Raw genomic sequence first — 20,192 nt, 5'->3', positions numbered from 1 at the left:
GTCGGAAGATTTTCAATCGCAGGGTGGCACACCTTACCCAAATCAGTATGACGATGTCACGAGAACTAAGTACGGAAATTACACTGCTCTACATCTCATCTCAACTGTACGGACTACGGACTACGGAGTATCATCGAGAGATTAAGATTTCCGTCTCGGGTCTGAGTTGCCTTCATTATTAATCGAATTATGACGGACAATAGGGATACTTCAGATGGTGATATTTCGTTGGGGATGAACATCTCTTAGCATGGCCTAAAGTCTAAGCCGCATTTGCCGTGATTTTATCTCATGACGGTGGGATCACACCGACGTCATGCTTAATATGAGCCTGAATCCAGGATATTATGTGGGATGCGGATCTACCCATTGCCACGCAGGTCGATAAGGGTTGAAGAGGGACTTCTGAACCAATATTGCCCTCTGGTCTCTTGATTTTGGTGAAATTTTAGATCCATGGCTCCATTTGACTCTATGCCCGGTTTCTCTTTGGTCCGCATGAGCAATGGAAATGAATACTCGTGACTAGCATATGATGCAATGGGAGAGGGGTGGCATATGTTCCTTCAGTCTCTAATCAATCGTTGAGAAAGGTGAGCCTCTCCATCTCACTTTCAAAACACAAGAAGGAACGCTCTACTAGTGATCATTCGCAATTTGTTCTTTTTTTATTGCATATTATCTTGAATTGGTCGTGTCAACCGACTGGTACTAGACGTAGATCCTGACGCCGGTACCAAAGAGCTGTAGTCTAGTAGGCACGAATGGAACCCTAACCTGACATGGCACGAAGTAGAGGCACAAGCTTCAAAGTTGGTCAATTACCTACTACCTGTGTAATTGTGTGCCACCTACTGAGTAGTCGACGGTGTACTAGCAACTTAAGTGATAACTAGTAGCCTGACGGCCACTTACCAGGGCCTATTAAAATGCACCAACAATATGAAACATGCCTATGCAACCCGCCTTGCCCTAAAATCATGGTCACTTTAGCCATTACCGCCTCATATCTGCTTCTAGTACCACAAATGGGACCTCCTGGCTACCCAACTCCGGCCTCCGATATCCGCTCTCCGTCCATCTGCACTTCCTCCGTACCCCGGAGCCCTGAGCCCGACCTATATCTAGTACCTATTGTTTTATGTGCCCCAGGCCTCCAATGTACTGACCTTCCTGTTCCAGCTAGTCCGGGCCGAGTGACACGTGGTGGCTTATCTCAGCCCTGTGGGTCAATAATGGCACCGTCTCGAACAATGGGCAGTTCCAAGCGAGGCTCCGTCCATCTCGTTCTCTTGATCCCCGGTCCGATCTGTTGGCCATCACTTTTGGTTTTCGAGAGTTAATCGTTTATCAATTGTTGGATTACGCGTTCAGCAGCAATCATACCGAAATGGTGTGCAGTGGAACACCAGCCTTGCATTCATTGTGCATTGCAGTCCCCTGTCAGCTGAAAGACGTTAATATATCTCAGACGCTATATAGACGCTAGGACTTTTGGACATGGCACCGGCGATTTTAGAGGCATGTGCTCAATTCTCCCACAATACACGCGATCTGCCAATGAGACCCAATCATGGCCATTAGCACCAGACACTACTGCAATGGACACGTCCGCCATTTCCTACTACTATGATTCCCAACATTGTGGCAATAAACTAACTTTCCGATAGTCGGTACATCTTCCTTGTCGCTCGTGGCCACCCCCTCCCGGGGACACTACCATGAACCGGGGGTTGGAGTCACATAACTCCCTGTCGCCGTATCCCCACTGCACTGGCTTGGCAGTTCCGATGCCGAAGAGCCCCAGGAAGCAGGGACGTCTCCGGCTCGTCGCGAGGCAGCTGTCAGGAAAGACGCAAAGGACCATGTCAAGTCCGTGGCCGATGTGGGTTCCCCGTTGTCGCGGGTGAATTGCTCGGCCAACCCGCCATCGCTGGGTGTATACTCCTCCACCACCGACACGAAGCCATCTGCATATGTCTTAACGGCGTTGGTGAGGGCGGTATACTCGGCCGATGACTTGGAGTATGACCCAGTGGTGACATTGCTGGCGATATCCTTGAAGAAGGATAGAGACGTGTCGGTGACGGACAGGCTGCCCTGCTTGTCCCATTGATAGAGTGCGTCATACAGCACTTCTGCGGCTGCCAGGGTGGTAAGGTACCTTATTTTCATCAGCATGGTCGAAGCTCAGAATGTGGATGCGCAATCACTAACCATGGATTTCCTCCCTGATAGGTATCCTCCGCATAGCGACCCACCGCGGCTGCTTTGCCCGCACCCCGCTCCTCGTTAACGTTGTAGATCGACCGGAACGAGTCAACTACGGCCTTGTGGTTGGATAACGCACGAGGAGAGCAAGGCTGAAAGGTGACATCGTCGCACGCAGCGGTTGGGTCGAAGGTGTGAATGGAGCCCAACAGAGAGTTGGCGTCTAGACCGCTGCGCCCACTAGTTGGAATGTTGGAAATAACCGCTGAGCCACTCCAGAAATCCTGGAGATGGCAGAGGATCTGAGGTGCCACGGAGCAGGAGTCGCAGGTTTGGCCCAGCGCTTCTGCGAAAGCATTTCCCTCAACCAAGGCCCTGTGTTGGGCGGCGGTCGTGAAGAAAGATGACCCTTGGACCTCTTCCCAGAGATCGAAGGTGCTTTCATTCCAGTACTGACCGACGTACGACAGATCGTTCTGGACGATTGGCCAGATGTTATCTTGCGCCTGCGATTTCTTGTCCTTGGCGATCAGCGAGTTGCCATATGCAATCAACGCGGAAACGCGCAGAGCCGGGCCATCACGCTGAGGACGACCCCAAGAATCGGTGAAAGCCGAGATATCGACATTGAATTTCGGCTCGCCTAACCCCGAGCCGTCGGAGAGATCACCAGATGGGCTCGACACCGTTTGCTGCTTGGCTTGGGCGTCGACATAATCCTGGATCAGGGATTCAAGGGAGTCATCACCAGCGAGAAACTGCTCGATGACCGCCAGCATGGTGAGTCCTGCATCCCTTGTCCAGGTGTAGAAGTCTGATTCGGTTAGCAATGCAATCAGGCTTAGCTTATGGCCTCGACGTACAGTCTGGGTCATCCTTCGATGGCGAAGCGACTACGATTCCCGCTGCAGCTCCTTCGACACGCTCTCCATCGGCGCCGATATTGTCGAGAACTCCTTGCTTGGCGATGGGTGTTTGTTTCTCGATAAACGCGTCGATATCGGCCTGTCTCCTAGAGATGGGGAACCGTGGTGAGGCCACCACGACACCAGCGAGGATGTTGAGAGAGAGTAATGATTTTGTCCACATGGCTTCACCGATGATAAGGATATTAGAAGGTCAGTGGTTGACTGAAAACAGATGATGACCCTTAACTGAGCAAAAACCGGTGGCCCTTTATACCTGCAGCTCCGGTCCTCGACGGAACTACATTGCATCATACTCTACAGGCAACGGGCCGATCACTCGGAAATAATTTTATTTCATCTAAAGCTCATGCACTGAGTCGGAGAGATCTTCGTGAAGACGCGCCAAAATTGAAGTTCGGTTGGATGCGATCGTCCCGATAACTCCCCGGGGCGCAACGTTGATCTTGGATATCACTGGTTGAGCGCAGCGCAGCGGACATCGGATCCCAGTCTAGTCGATTTAGTCTAGGCTTGACCACAACTTACGCTTGACTATTGGGTTGCCGTCTCATATCTTCAGAAATAGGATCGACGTCCCGGGCCAAATGAGTGTTCAGGGTTCGGTGAGGATAATCTCCGTCCCTGGGTATTTGTAACCAGTGATATGAAAGGACTGGGTTTTGCACAATGAGGGCTGCAGTCCGTGCAATTGGTGGCACGGTGCCTGACAATACACCCGGTGAGTTGCGTAGACCAGAGCTTATCCCACAAGCAGAGAAGCGTGCGATGGGAATGCTTGCTGGATCTGTATCTTTCTCAGGGGAGAACTAGGGATTCCCTAGTATCTACTTTGATTAAAATTGTTCTTTTAATGCAGTTCCTTATTTACTTCGTCATAATCATACAATCATTCATAAATCCTTAACGCCTGTAGAGTGGAGACTGGTTAGTATAGATCTCCTCACCTCCTCTGACATCAAACACTACGCAACCCAAACCTTGACCTCCATACCCTCCTCCCCCAGCTAAACACGAGAATACCTCTTCCTACAACATGGCCCAAAACCAGGGGCAAACCAAACTTCAACAAGGAGAGAGGCCTCCAGAGCGTCGCCTCCGGACGAACAGCCACTACATCGTCCCGTCCACCTTCCCTCCTCCCAATCCCCTCCTCCCCTCCCGTCTCCTTCACAAACGCCTCAACAGCCTCCACCATAATCCCAACCGTCGCCCCAGGCTGGCTCAGAAACGGCGAATGACTCGTCCTCAGCTCTCGATGCTCCACCCTTCCGCCCATCTCCCTCGCCATGCCTATTTGCATCCGCTGCGCCAGCACCGGCAACCCGCGATCCTCGGCCGTCCCGATATACCAAGTCGGCACGTCCTTCCACCCCGCGTATGCGTGCTCCCGGCCCTCGAATAGCGCTTTCAGACTCTGCGTCGTCAGCTGCGATGTCCAGTACGAGGCCTCGGAGGGAGAGAGGTCGTGGTAGAATAGTTCGCGGGGTGGCGTCACGAGTTCGGCGTAGCCAGTTTCTTGGTTCACGCGCCAACCTGGAGGGGGGTAGCCGAACAACGGGTCCATGAATGCTACCCCGGTTAGGGTGAAGCCGGAGGCGATGAGGATTAGGCCGATTACGTTGCCGTTGGGCATTTCTGTGTCGGTGTTTGTGTTTGTTCTTGTGGATGCCGATTGCTGTTGTTCTTGTGGTTTGGTTTGGCTGCCAGTGGCAATGCCAACGGTGTTGGCATCGGCATCAACATCTCGAGTCTCCTGCTGCTGCTTCGCAAACCCTCTAATAGCGCTATTCCCCACCATCCCACCATACGAGTGCGCCACGACGACCACATTACGACCGTGGCTGGTTTCATTCGCGATGGCGGCGCGCGCGACATCGACGTCATCTTTGAATGTTGCTGCGGGGTTTCCCGTCGTGGAGGGGAGTGTGATCGCGGTGCATTTCAGATCGTGGTTGTCTTGGAGGAGTTTTATGACGGGGTCGTAGCAGGTTGGCTTGTGCCAGGAACCGGGGATGAATACTAGGGTTGGGGGGGTTGTCATTTCGGGGGTTGCGTTTGATGGATGGTGGATGTGGTTGTTGTTGTTGTTGGAGGGATTACCTTGGAACGGGTCTGGGCTTGCGCTGTCGAGGTAGGTTTTGTATTGCCACGTCCTGGCATTGTGCATCGGTCATGTCCTTGTGACGTTTGTGCCGAGTGTGAGACACTAAGGCGACCAGTTACTACAATAGGCTAGCTCTGGTAAGCATTATCCTGACGCTATTCCACAATGGGTAAGGTGTGTGTGGCAGGAGGGATGGTGCTGTGGTGGTAACAGCTGCCAGTTCACAGTAGTATAAACCTTTATTCCTTTATTGCATCATCTTTCGAGGTGGATTTAGATAAGAGCTCTGAAGAACTTCATAAATCTTGCCCCGTCCCTCATGCTACTCAATTGCTTATAGTATGATAATTCAAGATATATAATTATGTGTTGTAACTCATTATCTTCATCTATATATGACTGTTTAGTTGCAGAAGCCACGTCCGCATGACGATATCCACGAACTTAACTCCAGAAATTTATCTACCTTCTCTTCGTTTAGCAATGGCGGAAGCTCTCTCCGCTGTGGCTTAGAAACATAGTCTCCAAGAGCAAGACGTCAAGAGACACAAATCCCTGCTATATAAAGTCCTGGTTGGTGCCGCAATTCGGAGTCCTCGCATAACTCGCCATACAAACTTCCGTTCTCTTTATCTATTCAGACAATCTCTTTGACCATGAAGCTCACCATCTTTGCTAATTTATTTGCCATCCTGGCCACCGTATCCTCAGCACCGCTTCATCACCCAAAGGATCATTACTGCCAACCCCATACCTACTATTGTGGATGGGATCTCCTCGAAACGGGTAGCATCTGTCTTCACCAACTGTTACTCGAGTTTTCCTAGGTTCGGGTTCGCTGACTACTACCTGCCATGTAGGAGAGCACTATATACATGATATCAGAAAAGCATTAAACGATGCCAATCAAACTTCCGATAGGTATCATATCGAGGAGTCCTTGTTCTACTGCAGACAGCCGGCCGGTGCTGGTATCAGATACCAGAGGACATGTAAGGCCAGATGCCATCTTGATAGATCGGGAGATGGCTACTGTATTGACGGAGTGAGTATTTGTGGTGTCTTTTTTTCTTTGGTGTTTTTAATCTGACTGGGTATAGAATTAATGAGTCTGGTCTTTGCTTGATTAGTAGAATAGGAGATGGGCTCTTGAGTTCTCTTTATTGAAGACTCTTTGGTGGGTTGGAGAGATTGCTTGGTTCACATGTCTTATTGAATTATTAGCTTGGCGAGTTTAAGAAGAGCTTTAAACTAGACCTCAGTTGAATCTTTCAATTTTCAATTCCTTGGCTATGATAATATGCTCACGTACATGGAAGTTGTTCTGTGTGTGATTTATACAATGAGTGGAACTAACTTTACGTTGGATCTTGACATCAAGACAGTCCGATTCCCAACATGAAGATATTATAGTTCTGCGTTCTTCAAACAGCTACACCTTTTCCTTCTTGGGTACTTTCCCTCTTACGGTCTGCGGAGTGGTAGGTAATCGTGTTTGGACGAAAAGGGGAATTTGAACCATTAAGCTTCGAGTCTACGGAAAGTCCAGGATTGTAGAAGATATTTTAAATTCCAGGTGACAATTTTATCACATAATTACATCCATCCATCATGCACTTTCATGTTCCAGCAAAGCAGTATCACGAATAATCAACACCCTCAAACTCACCCCCGATACAATCGCCCAATCACCTCCCCCAACTCCGTCTTCCCTCGTTGCACATTCGGCACCTCCCCCAAATCATTCTGCAACGCAATCCCACCCTCCAGAAACGAGAGCGTCATTTCAACAAACGGCTGCACAAGCGGACCTGGGAGGAACTGCGTAAAGAACGGTCCCAGATCCGCCTTCTCAACTGGCCTCACTTCAACCTCTCTTCCTACCATATCTTGAAACGTCTTCTGCACGTCCCGGGAATTATAGGCCTGAGGTCCGTGCAGTTGGTAGATGTACGGACTCTCGGGGAGAGGAGCGCTTGTGCCTAGGAGCTGGGTGGCGGCTGATTGGCCGATGTCTTTCACGGCGATCTGTGGATTTTGTCAACTTGGAATTCTTCGGATCTATATGAGGGGATGTGGGATGGAGGATGGGGAAACTGACCATCGGAAGCTCATACTCCAACGGCGTGATGGTGGTATGGAAAAAGGGCGGATCCGATTTCACCGTCGGTATGGCCGTCGCCCAATTTTCCATGAAATAGCCGCATCGAATGAAGACAACTTCCGGTGCTGCGTCTTTCAGGACGGTTTCGGAGATATGGTTTGCCAGGATTTCTCCCTAGTCGGGGTATGAATCAGCTCAAACGACTCATGTGAACGATCAACCCATCCATGCATGAATAAGGAATGAAAAAATCCAGCAAAAAGAAAAAAGAGCGGTAATGCATACCGTACCACTCTCACACTGCGCCCCAATACTCGACAAATAAACCACCCGTTTGACACAACCTGCCTTCCGAACCGCCGTCTTGACATTTTCGGCCGTCGTTCTCGCGCACTCGAACGTATCTGCGCCATCGAACCGCGGAGGGGTTATCACGAAGAGAGCATCGGTTCCAGAGAGATCGAGCGTCGAAGGATCATCGATATCGCCTTTCACGGTGCGGAAGCGAGGATTGGAGGCGAATTCATCCGGGACTTTCGAGGTGTTGCGGTAGATGGCTTGGACTTTCGCCGAGGGGCTGATGTTGAGGACGGCGCGGATGGTCGCTTGCGCGGTTTGAGTTGATCCCGGGAGAATTGTGATGGTCATTTTCTTTGCTAGTTGGGTTTGAGGTGGGGTTTTATTGAGAATTGCAGGGAAGTGCGAGCTGAGTTGTGAATAAATTGGATGTTAGGTCTGGATGGAGTCGAGTATATATAATGTCGTCATCTCGTATTTGGGTCCGTGGAACGTCACGGGAAGCATGTGTACATGTATCCTCTCTTTTTTCATCCTCGGCGTCTAGACATGCCACAAAATCTCAGTCGGGTCTGAGCGAATGGATTTGTTTGATCGACAAAGGAATTGAATTCGAGCAAAGGGTGTTGAAAGTCACTTTGGTGGATGGTTAGTTTTAGTGGTTGGTCTGTGCCTTGGTCTTGCTCTTTAGGTGGGAGTTTAACTTGTCGCTAGCGATGAGGGATCCATGGAAGGAGGAGAGGATGAACTCGCAGTATTGAATGGGACTCCTGGAGTACTAGAATTTTATAGGATTTGTACTGGTCGATAGAGCGTGTGGACTGGAACAATGTGCGCAGTATGTTCTTAAACTTCATTTGACTCTATAGATTAATTTATTAGCTATAACAGCCAATCAGCTCGCATGGCTTAGTTGGTAAAGCGCATGACTAGTAATCATGAGATCCTCGGTTCGAATCCGAGTGTGAGCATTTCTTTTTGCCCGATTTCTATCGGTCCCCCCGAAACAACGGGAAAGCCAATGGACAAATCTGGATAAATCTTCTTTTTTTCTTTATTTTTAATTCTTTTTTTTTTTTTTTTTTTAAAAAAAACATTTCCTTTGATTTAATCATAGAGCTGACATGATAGCTCGATATCAATCAATTCCCAACCACAACGGCTCATCTGACAGACAAAAAACACAGACAGGGAACGGAAGTGTTGCTATAACGTAATCGGTAAGCGAGTCGGCCACGTTGGCCGGCTTGGCGGGCCAGCGTATATACCTATATGATTCTTACACCAAAAATGGAGCTTTTCATATCAAAATTAAAATGTTTAGAAGCCTGGAGTTAGATAGTTTGTTTCGGGCATCTTGTACGTATATGTCCAACAATATGACACCGACTACACCGCGGCGGCGCCCGCCGACATAGCTGACTATCTAGAGGTCCTGTATCACCAGCTGCTTCCTCCGCAGCCTGCGCGTTGGCGAAGGCCTCACGGGCTTCCTGAATTGTAAAGCCATCCAGACCATGCATCTGGGGTTGATTGCGCTGCTACGTTCTTGGTGGCCCGCTCGGTCAGGAATTACGTTAACTATTCCCTAGAGCTGATGTAAGCATAGTAGTTATAACTAGTTAAAACAGCTTTTCCATACTATATTCTGATCCCTGCCGAAGGCCGAGACTACTGTACCCACCCTCATCCGAACGCACTGTACCATCGGACATGAGCGTTTCAATCTCGACTACCTCGGCCGAGAGTTATCGCCACCTCTGCTATCACATGGGGTCGATAGCAAATCAGAGAATAAGATGGTTTGTTGTAATCTCGTCCGATAATGCGGCGAAAAATTCGGAGTTGACGCTTTGCGGCTCGGAGATGGAGTAGCAGCTAACAAGCCGCCCGCCCACGATTGCCAGAGCCTGAATGCACATCAAAGCATGACCTACAGACAGCGGGAATGCTTGTTGCATATGGCTTGAAGTACTCAACTGCTGGAGAGCTCCTGTGGCTGTGGACATGTCGCACAATACCGTTTCTGAGGCTCCCACTGCCATAACGTCAAAAGAAAATTTATCGCTCATCAAATTTCAATCTACGGAAGGATATAGAGTACACAGCGTATTAACTCAAGTGTTCCGCGTTTTAGACAAATGGAATATGTCTATTGAGCTCGCCTGCACCAGCGAGGTTCATATTGCCATGGCAATCAAGTCAAACGCCCTTCGTATTCGCGGAGATGCCACCAACGATGAGGACCAGGTCTGGCAAGATCTAAGAATCGCGATATCTCACTTGAAGGACCATGAGAATATCAGAATCCTGCATAATATGGCAACGATCACGCTAGTTGGCAAGCATATGATACGGGCATTAGGCGTGACTGGACAGATGATCGCCACGTTGAGCACAAATAACATCAGGGTTGAGATGATTGCGCACGGTAAGTGATGCTGCTATCTTTTCTAGCCGGAAGCTGATAGAGATACCCATATTAGCGAGTATGAATAGCATTTCGTGTGTAGTGAAAGAGCAGGATGCGGGAACTGTAGTAGCTCTTCTGCACGCTGCATTTTTCACAACTCTGGAAGATCAGCCATTTCCCACAGCACTAAAGCCTTGCCCGCGAATTCACTCTGTCACTACGGTGTGTACTGGGCGGTAGACTATTTGGCTCGGAAAAGAGTACTAAAATCAGGACCAAGACTTCTCGGTCGAAAGCAGACATGGTAAGAGGCATGGGATCGCTCCGTGGTTTGTCAGCGGATTGTTATCAGACAGGCGATGATTAAATAAAAAGCCCATTTCATGTAATGCAATCCCTTAAGTTCATTATGTTGTAACACTTACATATTCATCACACAGTAAGCACATACACATTATGGCTGCCAGCCTCACCATATTCGGCTACCCCGTGAGTGTTTGCGTGCAGCAATATAAAGGTTTCATATGGAACTCATCGAGGTTCACAGGATAATCCTCGAACGCGGATCATCCAGATTGTGGTACGACAAACCTTTCTTTCATTATTTGCTTTCTTCTTGTTGTGGAATATTTCCCTGAGCGTCGTCATTGACATCCCGACAGGCTGCCGCCGAAGATATCACACTGAACCACTCTCTAGTGGTTCCACGTAACAGCATCAACAAGGCCACCTACATAGAACGATTCCCCTTATCCCAAGGCAAGATTCCGGCCTTAGAGGGTCCTGGCGTTAAGATTACGGAGACAATTGCTATATGCTATGTAAGCGGAAGACCTTGGTAGTTGTCTATTGGTGTCTTCTTTGGTTGACACTTGTCTGGGCTAACGCATTATTATTCAGTACTTATCTAAACTCAACGCAAAGAATCATCTCCTTGGTTCAGCTGGCACTCTGGTCCAAGAGTCCGCTGTGCTTCAGTACGCCAGCTTCGCGAATCAGGAGCTTTTACAGACCCTCGCACGCTGGTTCCTCCCTCTAATACCAGGCTTCGCAGATCCTGCCCCGTACAATTACGAGGCAGTTGAACAAGGAAAGCGATCAAGTCTAGAGCTGCTAGACAAGCTTGATGCAGTACTCAGTCAAGTAACATGGCTTGTGGGTGACAGTCCGACGCTTGCCGATATCTTTGTTGCTATCGCTTTGAGCCGGGGCCTGCAGTGGGTACTGGGCCGGAAGTGGAGAGAGGCGCACCCTGGTGCTATGTCACATTTTGAGCGGGTACGAAACTGGGGACCTGTAGCTCGGACAATTCCTGATTTTGAGCTTGTAGAGGTAGAGCCGCCGAACGCTTTGCCTACGAAAGTGAAATGAAAACTATGGGCTCAATGTCATGTTTTGCTGCTGCCTTAATGTCTAACTATTGGCTCTGCACAACGGGGTATTGCAATTATCCTAGCAGGTTATTCGGAATGGTAGATATAAGCTTCCTTAGATTATTCTAACAGGCAATCAATCTCATGGCCTTAGGTAAACTTTGCAAATAGTCCTCCTAATACACAGATGAGAGGTTCACCAGTCCTAGTGAGATATATCAAGAGACAGAAAGAACCGAAAGAGATGAACGTCGGAAGAATATAATTGACAGCGCGGCAAGCATTTAGCCATCCTGCTGTCGGGAGGCTTTTCTCATGCTTTCTGCGACATGAACAATATTATGATCATTCAGTCCTCTAAAATAAACAAACGTCAGTTTCGACGCATAACCGGGGGATGTCTGACAGATATACGCTATGGATAACCGCCCTGTATCTTGCAGATATACAGCATATTCTTCCCTTAGCTGTGTGAACTGTTCCTGAGTGAAAGAGGTGTACCTGGCAAAAACACTGATTAGTGAACATGTAGCGCATCTATGTATTCGGGATCAGATTTACAAGAACATCCCAGCTTGCCTCGTCACAAAATCCCATTCATCATGGGAATTGCCCCTGAGTAGCTCTACCTTCAGCTTCTTCCTTCTGTCCGCAAGGTCCTCTGCCAGGCGCTTGATGTCCTCTTCCCACTGTATCTTAAGGCGTGGGTTTCCAAGGATATTGCTAACCAGCCTGGCACCAAATCGTGGTTGTGCTCCTGTTTCTGCTCTGGCGAGAAGCTTCATTTGTTGCTCGGACCGTGCGGCGGCTTCCGCGGTAGGCAGGGAGACGCAGAGGTATCCGACGCGTTCTCCATATAGGCCCAGCGCCTTGCCGTACGTTGCCGCGACCAACAAGAGGAATTCCGACTTTATCCATTATGCGAATGGGCATGCAATCTTTGGCGACGCTACCAGACACGAAGCCGGGATAGGAGAGGTCGAGAAAGGCGAAGTGCTGCTTGGCTTTGAATGTGTGCGCAAGGCGCTGCCACTGTTCCGTAGATGGATCACAACCGGTCGGGTTGTTTCCGCACACTTGAAGCACGACTATTGACTAGGAGGGGGCTCTTGTGAGGGTCTCATTGCAGGCATCGAAGTCAAACATGTGAGTAGATGAGCTGTAGTACGGCAGGTCGATTGTCTTGAATCCTGCATCGTGGAAGATATTGGGATGATTCACTATAGCCAGGCAACGCACGGCCAGACCACAACTACAGCACACGTCTGCAAATCACGCAACCCTCGGCATGGCTCACCCCAAGATTCCGCGGGAATATAGGCGTTTCTCTCCGGATCTGATTCGTACGGCTCGTAATGCCTCCGCAGAAACCTGGCACCCATGTGGCAGGCCCCGCTACCTCCCAGAGCCTGCATTGATGCTAGTCTGGTCACATTCAATCAGCCCGGAACATGTCGGCGAGTTGGAGCGTGGGCTGGTTTACCTTTTCTCCCGCACAGTTTGGCTTTCATCCCCGAATAGCAGACGAGCGCTCCAATCCCGAAACTCGACCTCACCCAGATGAGAGGGAGGATATTCATGCTCCCATTCTGGATCATCGAACAGCATTTGCCGTGCCTATTTACTGTTAACCTGGAGTGAAAGTCTTTGAGCCTTGTAGGGACTGCTTACCATTTTCACCGAGGGAAAGACATACGGATAGCCATCCTTCGTCTGATACACGCCACGCATCAGGTCCGACTTGTGGAACCGGGTATCATTGTCGAATTGTCTCTGTAATGCATTGAGACTCTCTGTGATGAACGGTAAGAAGTTACGCTCGGGTCGGAGTCGATGGGTGAAGACTCACCGAGCTTCCCCTGGGGAATGTTTGCCAGGGGATGTACGACGAGTTGCGATCGAGAGCCCACGGAAGCTGTCAGGGTATGCTGTGCCTCAAACATAGTAGTACCTCAAATTCGAGTGAGGGTTATAAGTTGTCACAGAATTCGTGACTATATCACCCTAGAATGGGGAAATATAGAATGTATCAGGACCCGTCACTCTATCGTCTAACAGCTCGAGCATGAACCCAGCATCCAGCCGACTCGGAGATATTTAGCATCTCCGACTGGGGTAGTCAGACTTTCTCGAGCATCTGGCATAAACTCCGGACCGAGCTGCGATTGCAATACATTCCCTCCCTTATGGTACAAGTGTACAGATATCAGCGACTTCTCTTGGCGAATGGGGCCGTGTGGCAGCAGGATGGGATCAGAAAACAGTTTAAACTCTGGGGAAATTGAACGTGTCAAAAGCTTCCCTATTCCAAATGAACAGGCAGCGCTAACCTCATTTCCCGTAGAGCTATTTCAATTTAAGCACTTATAAGAAGCTCTCCATGAGGCCCCTTAGCTCCCTCCCACGCTTAAACCTATCTGCAAGTCGTAGTACCCGAATGAATTCATACCCCAGCGCCTGGTCATCCTCCAAGCTACAGAGATCCGTATGATCGACTCACTAAGCCCGTAAGACGTAGCCCACTCCTTTTCACGGGAGAAAACTGTCTGCACATACGGCTGTGCCAGGGTTACCGAGGCGCCCGATGATGGGCCCTTGTGAACATTCATCGCGTCGAAGAAGGTAGCAGCTGTAACCACGCTCTCGAATTCAAGAGTGAAAAGGCAGCCGTAGCCAGGGGTAAAATCGACTGTGTCGGCTCGCATGCGAGCTTCGTAGTTGCGACGTGACCAACAGGTAGATGAATAATAAATATGCGTGAGCGAACTAGACGGTGATTTGGCAAAAGGGAGTAGGACTGAGACTAGGTGCTGGGCGTTCCTGTTCATGATGGCGGCGCGAGCGAGGAATTCCCGGCTGTTTTGTTCGAGAACGCGGGCGTCGGCAGCGAAAAGCTCGTTCACATACATACTGTCGAGGCGAGGCCACTCTTCAGCGCCGCGAGGAAGGGGGATGATGGCTTTGCCGCTGAAACTCTTGGTTAAAGATGTGACGATGACATCCGCAATGCCTGCGACATCGACATTGGCAAAACTGCTAATAGTCTCGTCGATCACTACAACGAAGCCGTAAATATCTGCCAATTGTCGAATCCGTTGGAGGTCGACAGTCCTCAGCAGCGGATTCGATGCGCATTCACACCATACGGACTGTATTGTACGCCCATGCTGGTATTCCTCGGAGAGATAAGCTTCGAAGCTCTCTAATTCATCCTCGCTACCAAGCCCGTAGAACTTGCATCCCAGCCCGTACTTCTCAACTAGCTCCAGCGTGAGCTCATATGGGAAGCCGAACACAACTGTCGATGCTAGCCGCCAGCGCAGAAGCAGCTCGTTAGTGCTATATATTGCGGCCATGCCGGTGGGGTAGAGAAAGATATCTGAAGATGTAAATTGTTCACTCTGGAGAGGGTTGATCGACGCCCGTTTCAGCAAGTTGGCAATACGTAAGCGCACCAAGGCATCTGCTTTTGTGTCTACTATCTCATTGACACTGTCTGAATGGTCTTCAATTATAGAGTCTGTCGATTGTGCATATATGCTGTCCAGGTGCTGGTGCATGCTTTGAGCCAGTCGTGATAAGATGCCCGTTCCAGTGAGCCGCCAGAAGATCATGGCACTGGCGATAAACTGTGCGGGAAAGAATGTGATAAAGAACGATCGTGGTTGGCCAGCATCAGTTGGCTCATCTAGTACAAAGGCCGCCGTCGTAACTCGGACACTGCCAGCTGCTTCCGGTTCCAGGTCAATAATCGTACGATGACAGGCTAAGGCATGATTTAAACTTGGAAATATCAAGCACTTTTCATCTTGCTGCCCAAAAAGAGCCAAACAAGCGGTATTGACCTACCCAGTACGTTGGGAACCTCGATGTTAACAGTTTTACTGGCCCGCAGTGCATATAAAAATACATACTTTGACGACATCTGTGTGAAGGAAAGACCTAGGATATCCGATCTGCTGTACACCTGTGACCCGTGGGTCTTGGGCAACCATCCCACGCATATCCTGCCATGTCGGCAGCTGCACTGAGACTGCATGGCGATGACTGGGTACTGGGAAACCAAGAGATGGAGGATGAGGGAGAGCCGTAGGAGTTGACTTGCCTGGAACTGGCGGTAAAAAAGGCATGTTGAATGTCTCGCTTGTGATATGCGACTGAATACCGACTTTTGCATTTGATTTACGAGCCTGGCTAAGATAAATAGCTCTCGGGCTAAACTACCACTACGGCATAGACTACTCCTACAGCAGCTTACGACCACCCCTAACAGTTTCGGCTGAGATCCGCTAGAGTCAATTAGTTAAGATGAATAGCTCCGACGGCCTTGATTGAATGATAACACCCCAGGGTCATATCCGAACTGGGGGGACTCCTCTCTGCTGCCGGGGTTTGATTCAAGATATTCCATAGCACGTCTCCTATCCTAGAGCACAAGACTCAACAGTAGAAGGAGCCGTCGACGGAGACTTCATCTCCTTGAACGGTAGATCTGGTCCCCTGCGCACAAATAATGGGCGTAACTTCATCGATGCATTATATGCATCCGAGGACTGGACGGAATCTTGCCAATATTCGTTCACATGGCAAATCAACGCTGCTCCGAAATCAAGCCAAATTTACTCTGTCGATTTAGCAATCATGCGGTCTTTTTTTGCAACCCCACACCAAGTTGTACCCACGTTCACATGGCCGAAAGCTCGTCGCCAAGGGCTGCAGTTGGGAGATACCCGGTCGGATATTCGCACATTCATAGACCAAGCATTGCGAGACCACGACAGTACGTCGGAACCAATAGCAATAAAGCTGATCTTGCCCAAGGCAAATGGTTATGTGGCACAGTCCGATATTATCCAAACGCGATTCTACGGCTGTGGCCATGTCGAGTCCGTGACTGGCTTTCTCCAACCCGGTGAATATCTCGAAGCTTTTGCAGCACCTACGACAGGAAAGGGGACTGTGATTTCAGAGCTATACGGTCTGCTCACCGCGACTATTGGAGCTGTTAGAAGCACTGCCCCCGACTCCAGTTCGCCCTGGCACATCCTCAACAGCCTAGAGCACGAGCTTCAGAACCGCCTTGGTATACATTTTCTCATGTCCGAGCCTGTCCGACGAAAGCGGGTCGGGCTTGTCCAGTGCCTAGATTACCGCATGTCACTGGAACTGCTACAACACCTGAATATTGATCTCGTTGTCTTTGACGAGCCAGGAACATGTATGGAAGACTCCAACGGTCCCTGGCCCACCTGCGGGTGTCTTTCCACGCCATTGATCTGAATCCAGATGATGGGTTTGTCCAGCGCCTATACATTGCAGCCCGAGATTTACATCTGGATGGTCTCACATCGAGATTCGACACCATATTAGAAAAGGTAGCGCAAGTAGCCGAGCTTCTGAGCCTCCCTACTTCATTGCCGTCGGCTTTGGCGATTGCCACGGACAAGTACCTGACACGGATTAGTGAACCTGAAAGCGACCAGATGCAAGATAAAATAATATGTGTAAAGAACAGACAGGAGCTAGAGGAGCGGCTTAAGGATCCGATGAAGTGTTTGCGGGTCTTCTACCCTGTTGTTGTGAAACCCACGAACGGCTGGGGCAGCTATGGTGTCGCTAAGGCTGTGAACGAGACAGAACTGCTCGAGGCTGTCGAGTGGGCAGCAGGCTCTATCGTCGGCTTTGTCAACTCGGAAGTCATGATTGAGCCGTACTGCGACGGGCCCGGAATCGACCTGAACATCGCTCTGTGGGATGGGGAGGTGACCTTCGCTGAGGTCTGTGACAATGCACCGACTGCCGGAAACCTGGACGTGGTAACGGGCAGTGGTAAGAAAGACTTCCAAGAGGGCTTATTTATGTACCCGTCCAAACTGCCTAAGTCCGAACAAACCATGATCTGCCAATACATCCGCGAATGCATCTTACGCATGGGCTTCCGCAGCGGGGTGTTCCACTGTGAGGCACGCGTACGAGACTCCTCTATGCACTACGTGCAGAACAGTCAGAGCGCTATCATCGACTTGGAGCCAAACCCGGCTACAATTGGCCGACGTGCCAGCGTTTTTCTTTTAGAAATAAACGCACGAGCGCCAGGCTACGTCGGTTTATATGCTTCCGGCTGGACCTACGGCGTAGACTTTTGGGCTTTGCACATACTTCATTGCATCGGGGACGAGGCCCGCTTTCGTGCTCTTTCTAGACCCTTCGCCAGTGGGGCCCAGCATAACAGTGCCGTGCTGCTCATCATGCCGAATAATTGGGGAATACTTAGATCTCATGATCCCAGGCCGAGACTCCAACGGGAGCAGCCTGAGTTGGCTGCGGCCGTGCCCCTTTGTCTGAACTACTTCACTGCAGGGGAGGAGGTCACGCCACCGGACGACACTGAGAACTGCTTTACATCAGTATTGGTGGTGGAATCGAAGACTGGAAGGGCTGACCTAATGAAATTGGTAGAGAAAGCCAGAGTTGAGTGGACACCAGTGATTGAGTGATCATGACTCCCACCAAGTGACTTACCTCCTGTATCCTATTTATACGCTGGAATGCAAGATATGTCACACATATTGTATTCTTGGCATGGGAAGATCGTTTCGATGCTATAATGAATTGATATAAACAATTTTGGACTTCGAATAAAAGCTAAAACAGGAAAGAGTTTTGAATTACAGCAGCACAGCACCACAACTATTGCGAATATAGAACGCTTATATATCCTTTAGGAGATACTGCTCTTCGACCGGCGCTCCTTCTTCATGTTTCCACAACAATCGATCAATCTTGCCGCTACCGACGTCGCTACCCTCAAACGATAGTTGAAAATGCTCTGGTATTAGCGGATATGTTACCATGCGTCCTCTCTTGGCCTGGTGCTTCCGCGGACATAAGCCATTAGCGGGGATCAGTGGGGCGGTCAAGACCCGTATCAATCATATCAATCAGCTGTCGTTATCAATCAATCCAGGGGTTCACTGATAAGCCCTCCGTAACCAATAGTCACCCCAGGCTCTTTCTTTGTTTACACACTCGTGTTGCACCAAGTAAATCGGTCGCAAATGCCGGCTAATCCGGACAAAAATGTCAGCCCACCAAAACAAAGAACTGAGTCTCCGGAGCCCGCCTCATCCGTGCTCGGAGCTGCATAAGACGCTGATCCCCGAGACATTGTTTGCTCTTGTGTAACCTTTGATCGACGTGGGTGTGACTTGGTGAGATTTTTACTGTGCCTCTATCTTTCCTCCCGATTCATCACTTTTTCCTTTTTCTCCCCGCGCGTCTGGATTTTTCAACAACACGGAGAATGGACACGGAGAGAAAACAGACAGACCAAGAAGGTCAAAGAATCGAGGAAGCCGACATGGAGAATGTCGGAGATGGCACAGATGTGGCAAAAGGCGATCTGGAGAAAGGTCGCTCTCACAACAAGGATGTCTCTGGTAGTGGAGAAGCTTCTTGGGACGACGCATTTCTTGTTACCTTCGGCCAGAATGATGCCCAGAACCCCTTTAATTGGACCAAAAAGCGAAAATGGGGAGTCACCGCGGCCGTCTCTGGCACGGGATTTGTCCGCATCATGGTGTCAACGGTATGATCCATTCCAAGGTTGTACGAGACGTGGTATACTGATGAGCAATCTGCAGATGATGGCGCCGGCAATTAATACTATGGCAGAAGAGTTGCATATGTCCATTACCGAGTCCAACATGGCATTATCTGTCTACCTTTTAGCGACAGCGTTTGGACCACTCATTATCGGCCCCTTATCCGAAATTTATGGAAGAAAGACGATTTTCCACATCACAAATATTTGGTTCCTGGTCTGGAATTTTGTCTGCGGTTTTACCCACTCTAAGGGTCTACTCATATCCGCTCGTCTTCTCGCTGGATTTGGTGCTAGTGCGGTGTACAGTCTGGGATACGGCGTGCTGGGAGATGTGTGGTCAGCGGAGCAGAGAGGACAGTCGCTCAGTCTATATTTACTTATTCCCTTGACAGGGTCGGCTGTCGGACCGATCGTCAGTGGTTTTATTATTAAATATTCTACTTGGAGATGGATGTTCTGGTCGACAGCTATTCTCCAACTTACCCTCGAACTATCCTTTTCGCTTTTATTCCACGAGAGTTATGCACCACTTCTCCTCCGTCGCCGAGCCGAGAAATTGCGCAGGGATACAGGCGATTCGCGCTACCACGCGGCGATCGAGATGCGCGAAGTAGGCCTTTCACCCCTTGGCAAGCTGGGTCGTAGCTTATCTCGCCCCTTGCGTTTGCTGGCATTCCATCCAATTATTCAAATGCAGGCTATTCTCGAGGGCATTGATTACGGCCTACTATATTTCGCCCTGAGTTCTTTTTCCGCTCTCCACGTTGCAGCGTACAGTGAATCGGTCGAAATATCCGGACTCCATTATATAGCTATCTGCATTGGCACTATCTCCGGTTCTCAGCTCTGCGGTCCGCTTATGGATTATACCTATCACCGACTGACCAGCAATACTGGCGAAACCCAAGTACCTGAGCTTCGCATACCACTTCTACTCCCCGGAGCTCTGTTCACACCGATCGGCTTTCTTCTCTATGGCTGGGCCGCGCAATATCACATTTTTTGGGTTGTCGTCGACGTCGGCGCAGCCTTATTGTCCCTCGGTATGCAAATATTCGACACGACACTGCACGCATATGTTATTGTCGGTTGACTTGGTCATTGCCCTAAGCAGATATCCTATCGATTCAACTGAATGTAGGTATATGCTCGGTG

The 20,192-nt window shown here is 49.6% G+C and overlaps 5 protein-coding genes across 5 annotated transcripts; 3 read left to right on the top strand and 2 right to left on the bottom strand.

Annotated features, from left to right (window-relative positions):
* Positions 1-1,716: 1,716 nt before the first annotated feature.
* On the bottom strand, positions 1,717-7,996 carry KD926_009017 (putative glucoamylase precursor; the record flags this gene model as incomplete). The annotated part of the gene is made up of 7 exons (XM_053101611.1): positions 1,717-2,164; positions 2,218-3,025; positions 3,075-3,302; positions 4,161-5,293; positions 6,914-7,272; positions 7,346-7,522; positions 7,634-7,996. 7 exons carry the CDS (start codon positions 7,994-7,996, stop codon positions 1,717-1,719), a joined length of 3,516 nt encoding a protein of 1,171 aa, XP_052954781.1.
* A 1,839-nt stretch (positions 7,997-9,835) lies between these two features.
* On the top strand, positions 9,836-11,429 carry KD926_009016 (uncharacterized protein; the record flags this gene model as incomplete). Its single annotated transcript, XM_053101610.1, has 4 exons — positions 9,836-10,076; positions 10,159-10,280; positions 10,721-10,879; positions 10,959-11,429. The coding sequence occupies 4 exons, from the start codon at positions 9,836-9,838 to the stop codon at positions 11,427-11,429; spliced, it is 993 nt and encodes a 330-aa protein (XP_052954780.1).
* A 559-nt stretch (positions 11,430-11,988) lies between these two features.
* Positions 11,989-15,561, bottom strand: KD926_009015 (cystathionine gamma-synthase; the record flags this gene model as incomplete). The annotated part of the gene is made up of 7 exons (XM_053101609.1): positions 11,989-12,339; positions 12,682-12,856; positions 12,915-13,048; positions 13,103-13,224; positions 13,281-13,382; positions 13,932-15,276; positions 15,346-15,561. The coding sequence occupies 7 exons, from the start codon at positions 15,559-15,561 to the stop codon at positions 11,989-11,991; spliced, it is 2,445 nt and encodes an 814-aa protein (XP_052954779.1).
* Positions 15,562-16,072: 511 nt separating this feature from the next.
* Positions 16,073-17,928, top strand: KD926_009014 (ATP-grasp domain-containing protein; the record flags this gene model as incomplete). The annotated part of the gene is made up of 2 exons (XM_053101608.1): positions 16,073-16,649; positions 16,718-17,928. 2 exons carry the CDS (start codon positions 16,073-16,075, stop codon positions 17,926-17,928), a joined length of 1,788 nt encoding a protein of 595 aa, XP_052954778.1.
* Positions 17,929-18,734: 806 nt separating this feature from the next.
* On the top strand, positions 18,735-20,130 carry KD926_009013 (MFS transporter; the record flags this gene model as incomplete). The annotated part of the gene is made up of 2 exons (XM_053101607.1): positions 18,735-19,019; positions 19,075-20,130. The coding sequence occupies 2 exons, from the start codon at positions 18,735-18,737 to the stop codon at positions 20,128-20,130; spliced, it is 1,341 nt and encodes a 446-aa protein (XP_052954777.1).
* Positions 20,131-20,192: the final 62 nt, after the last annotated feature.

Source organism: Aspergillus affinis (assembly GCF_023601865.1).
Source record: "Aspergillus affinis strain CMG 70 chromosome Unknown NODE_62_length_193083_cov_87_906428, whole genome shotgun sequence".
Taxonomy (NCBI): Eukaryota; Fungi; Ascomycota; class Eurotiomycetes; order Eurotiales; family Aspergillaceae; genus Aspergillus; species Aspergillus affinis.
This window is presented reverse-complemented; position numbering and strand designations above follow the sequence as displayed.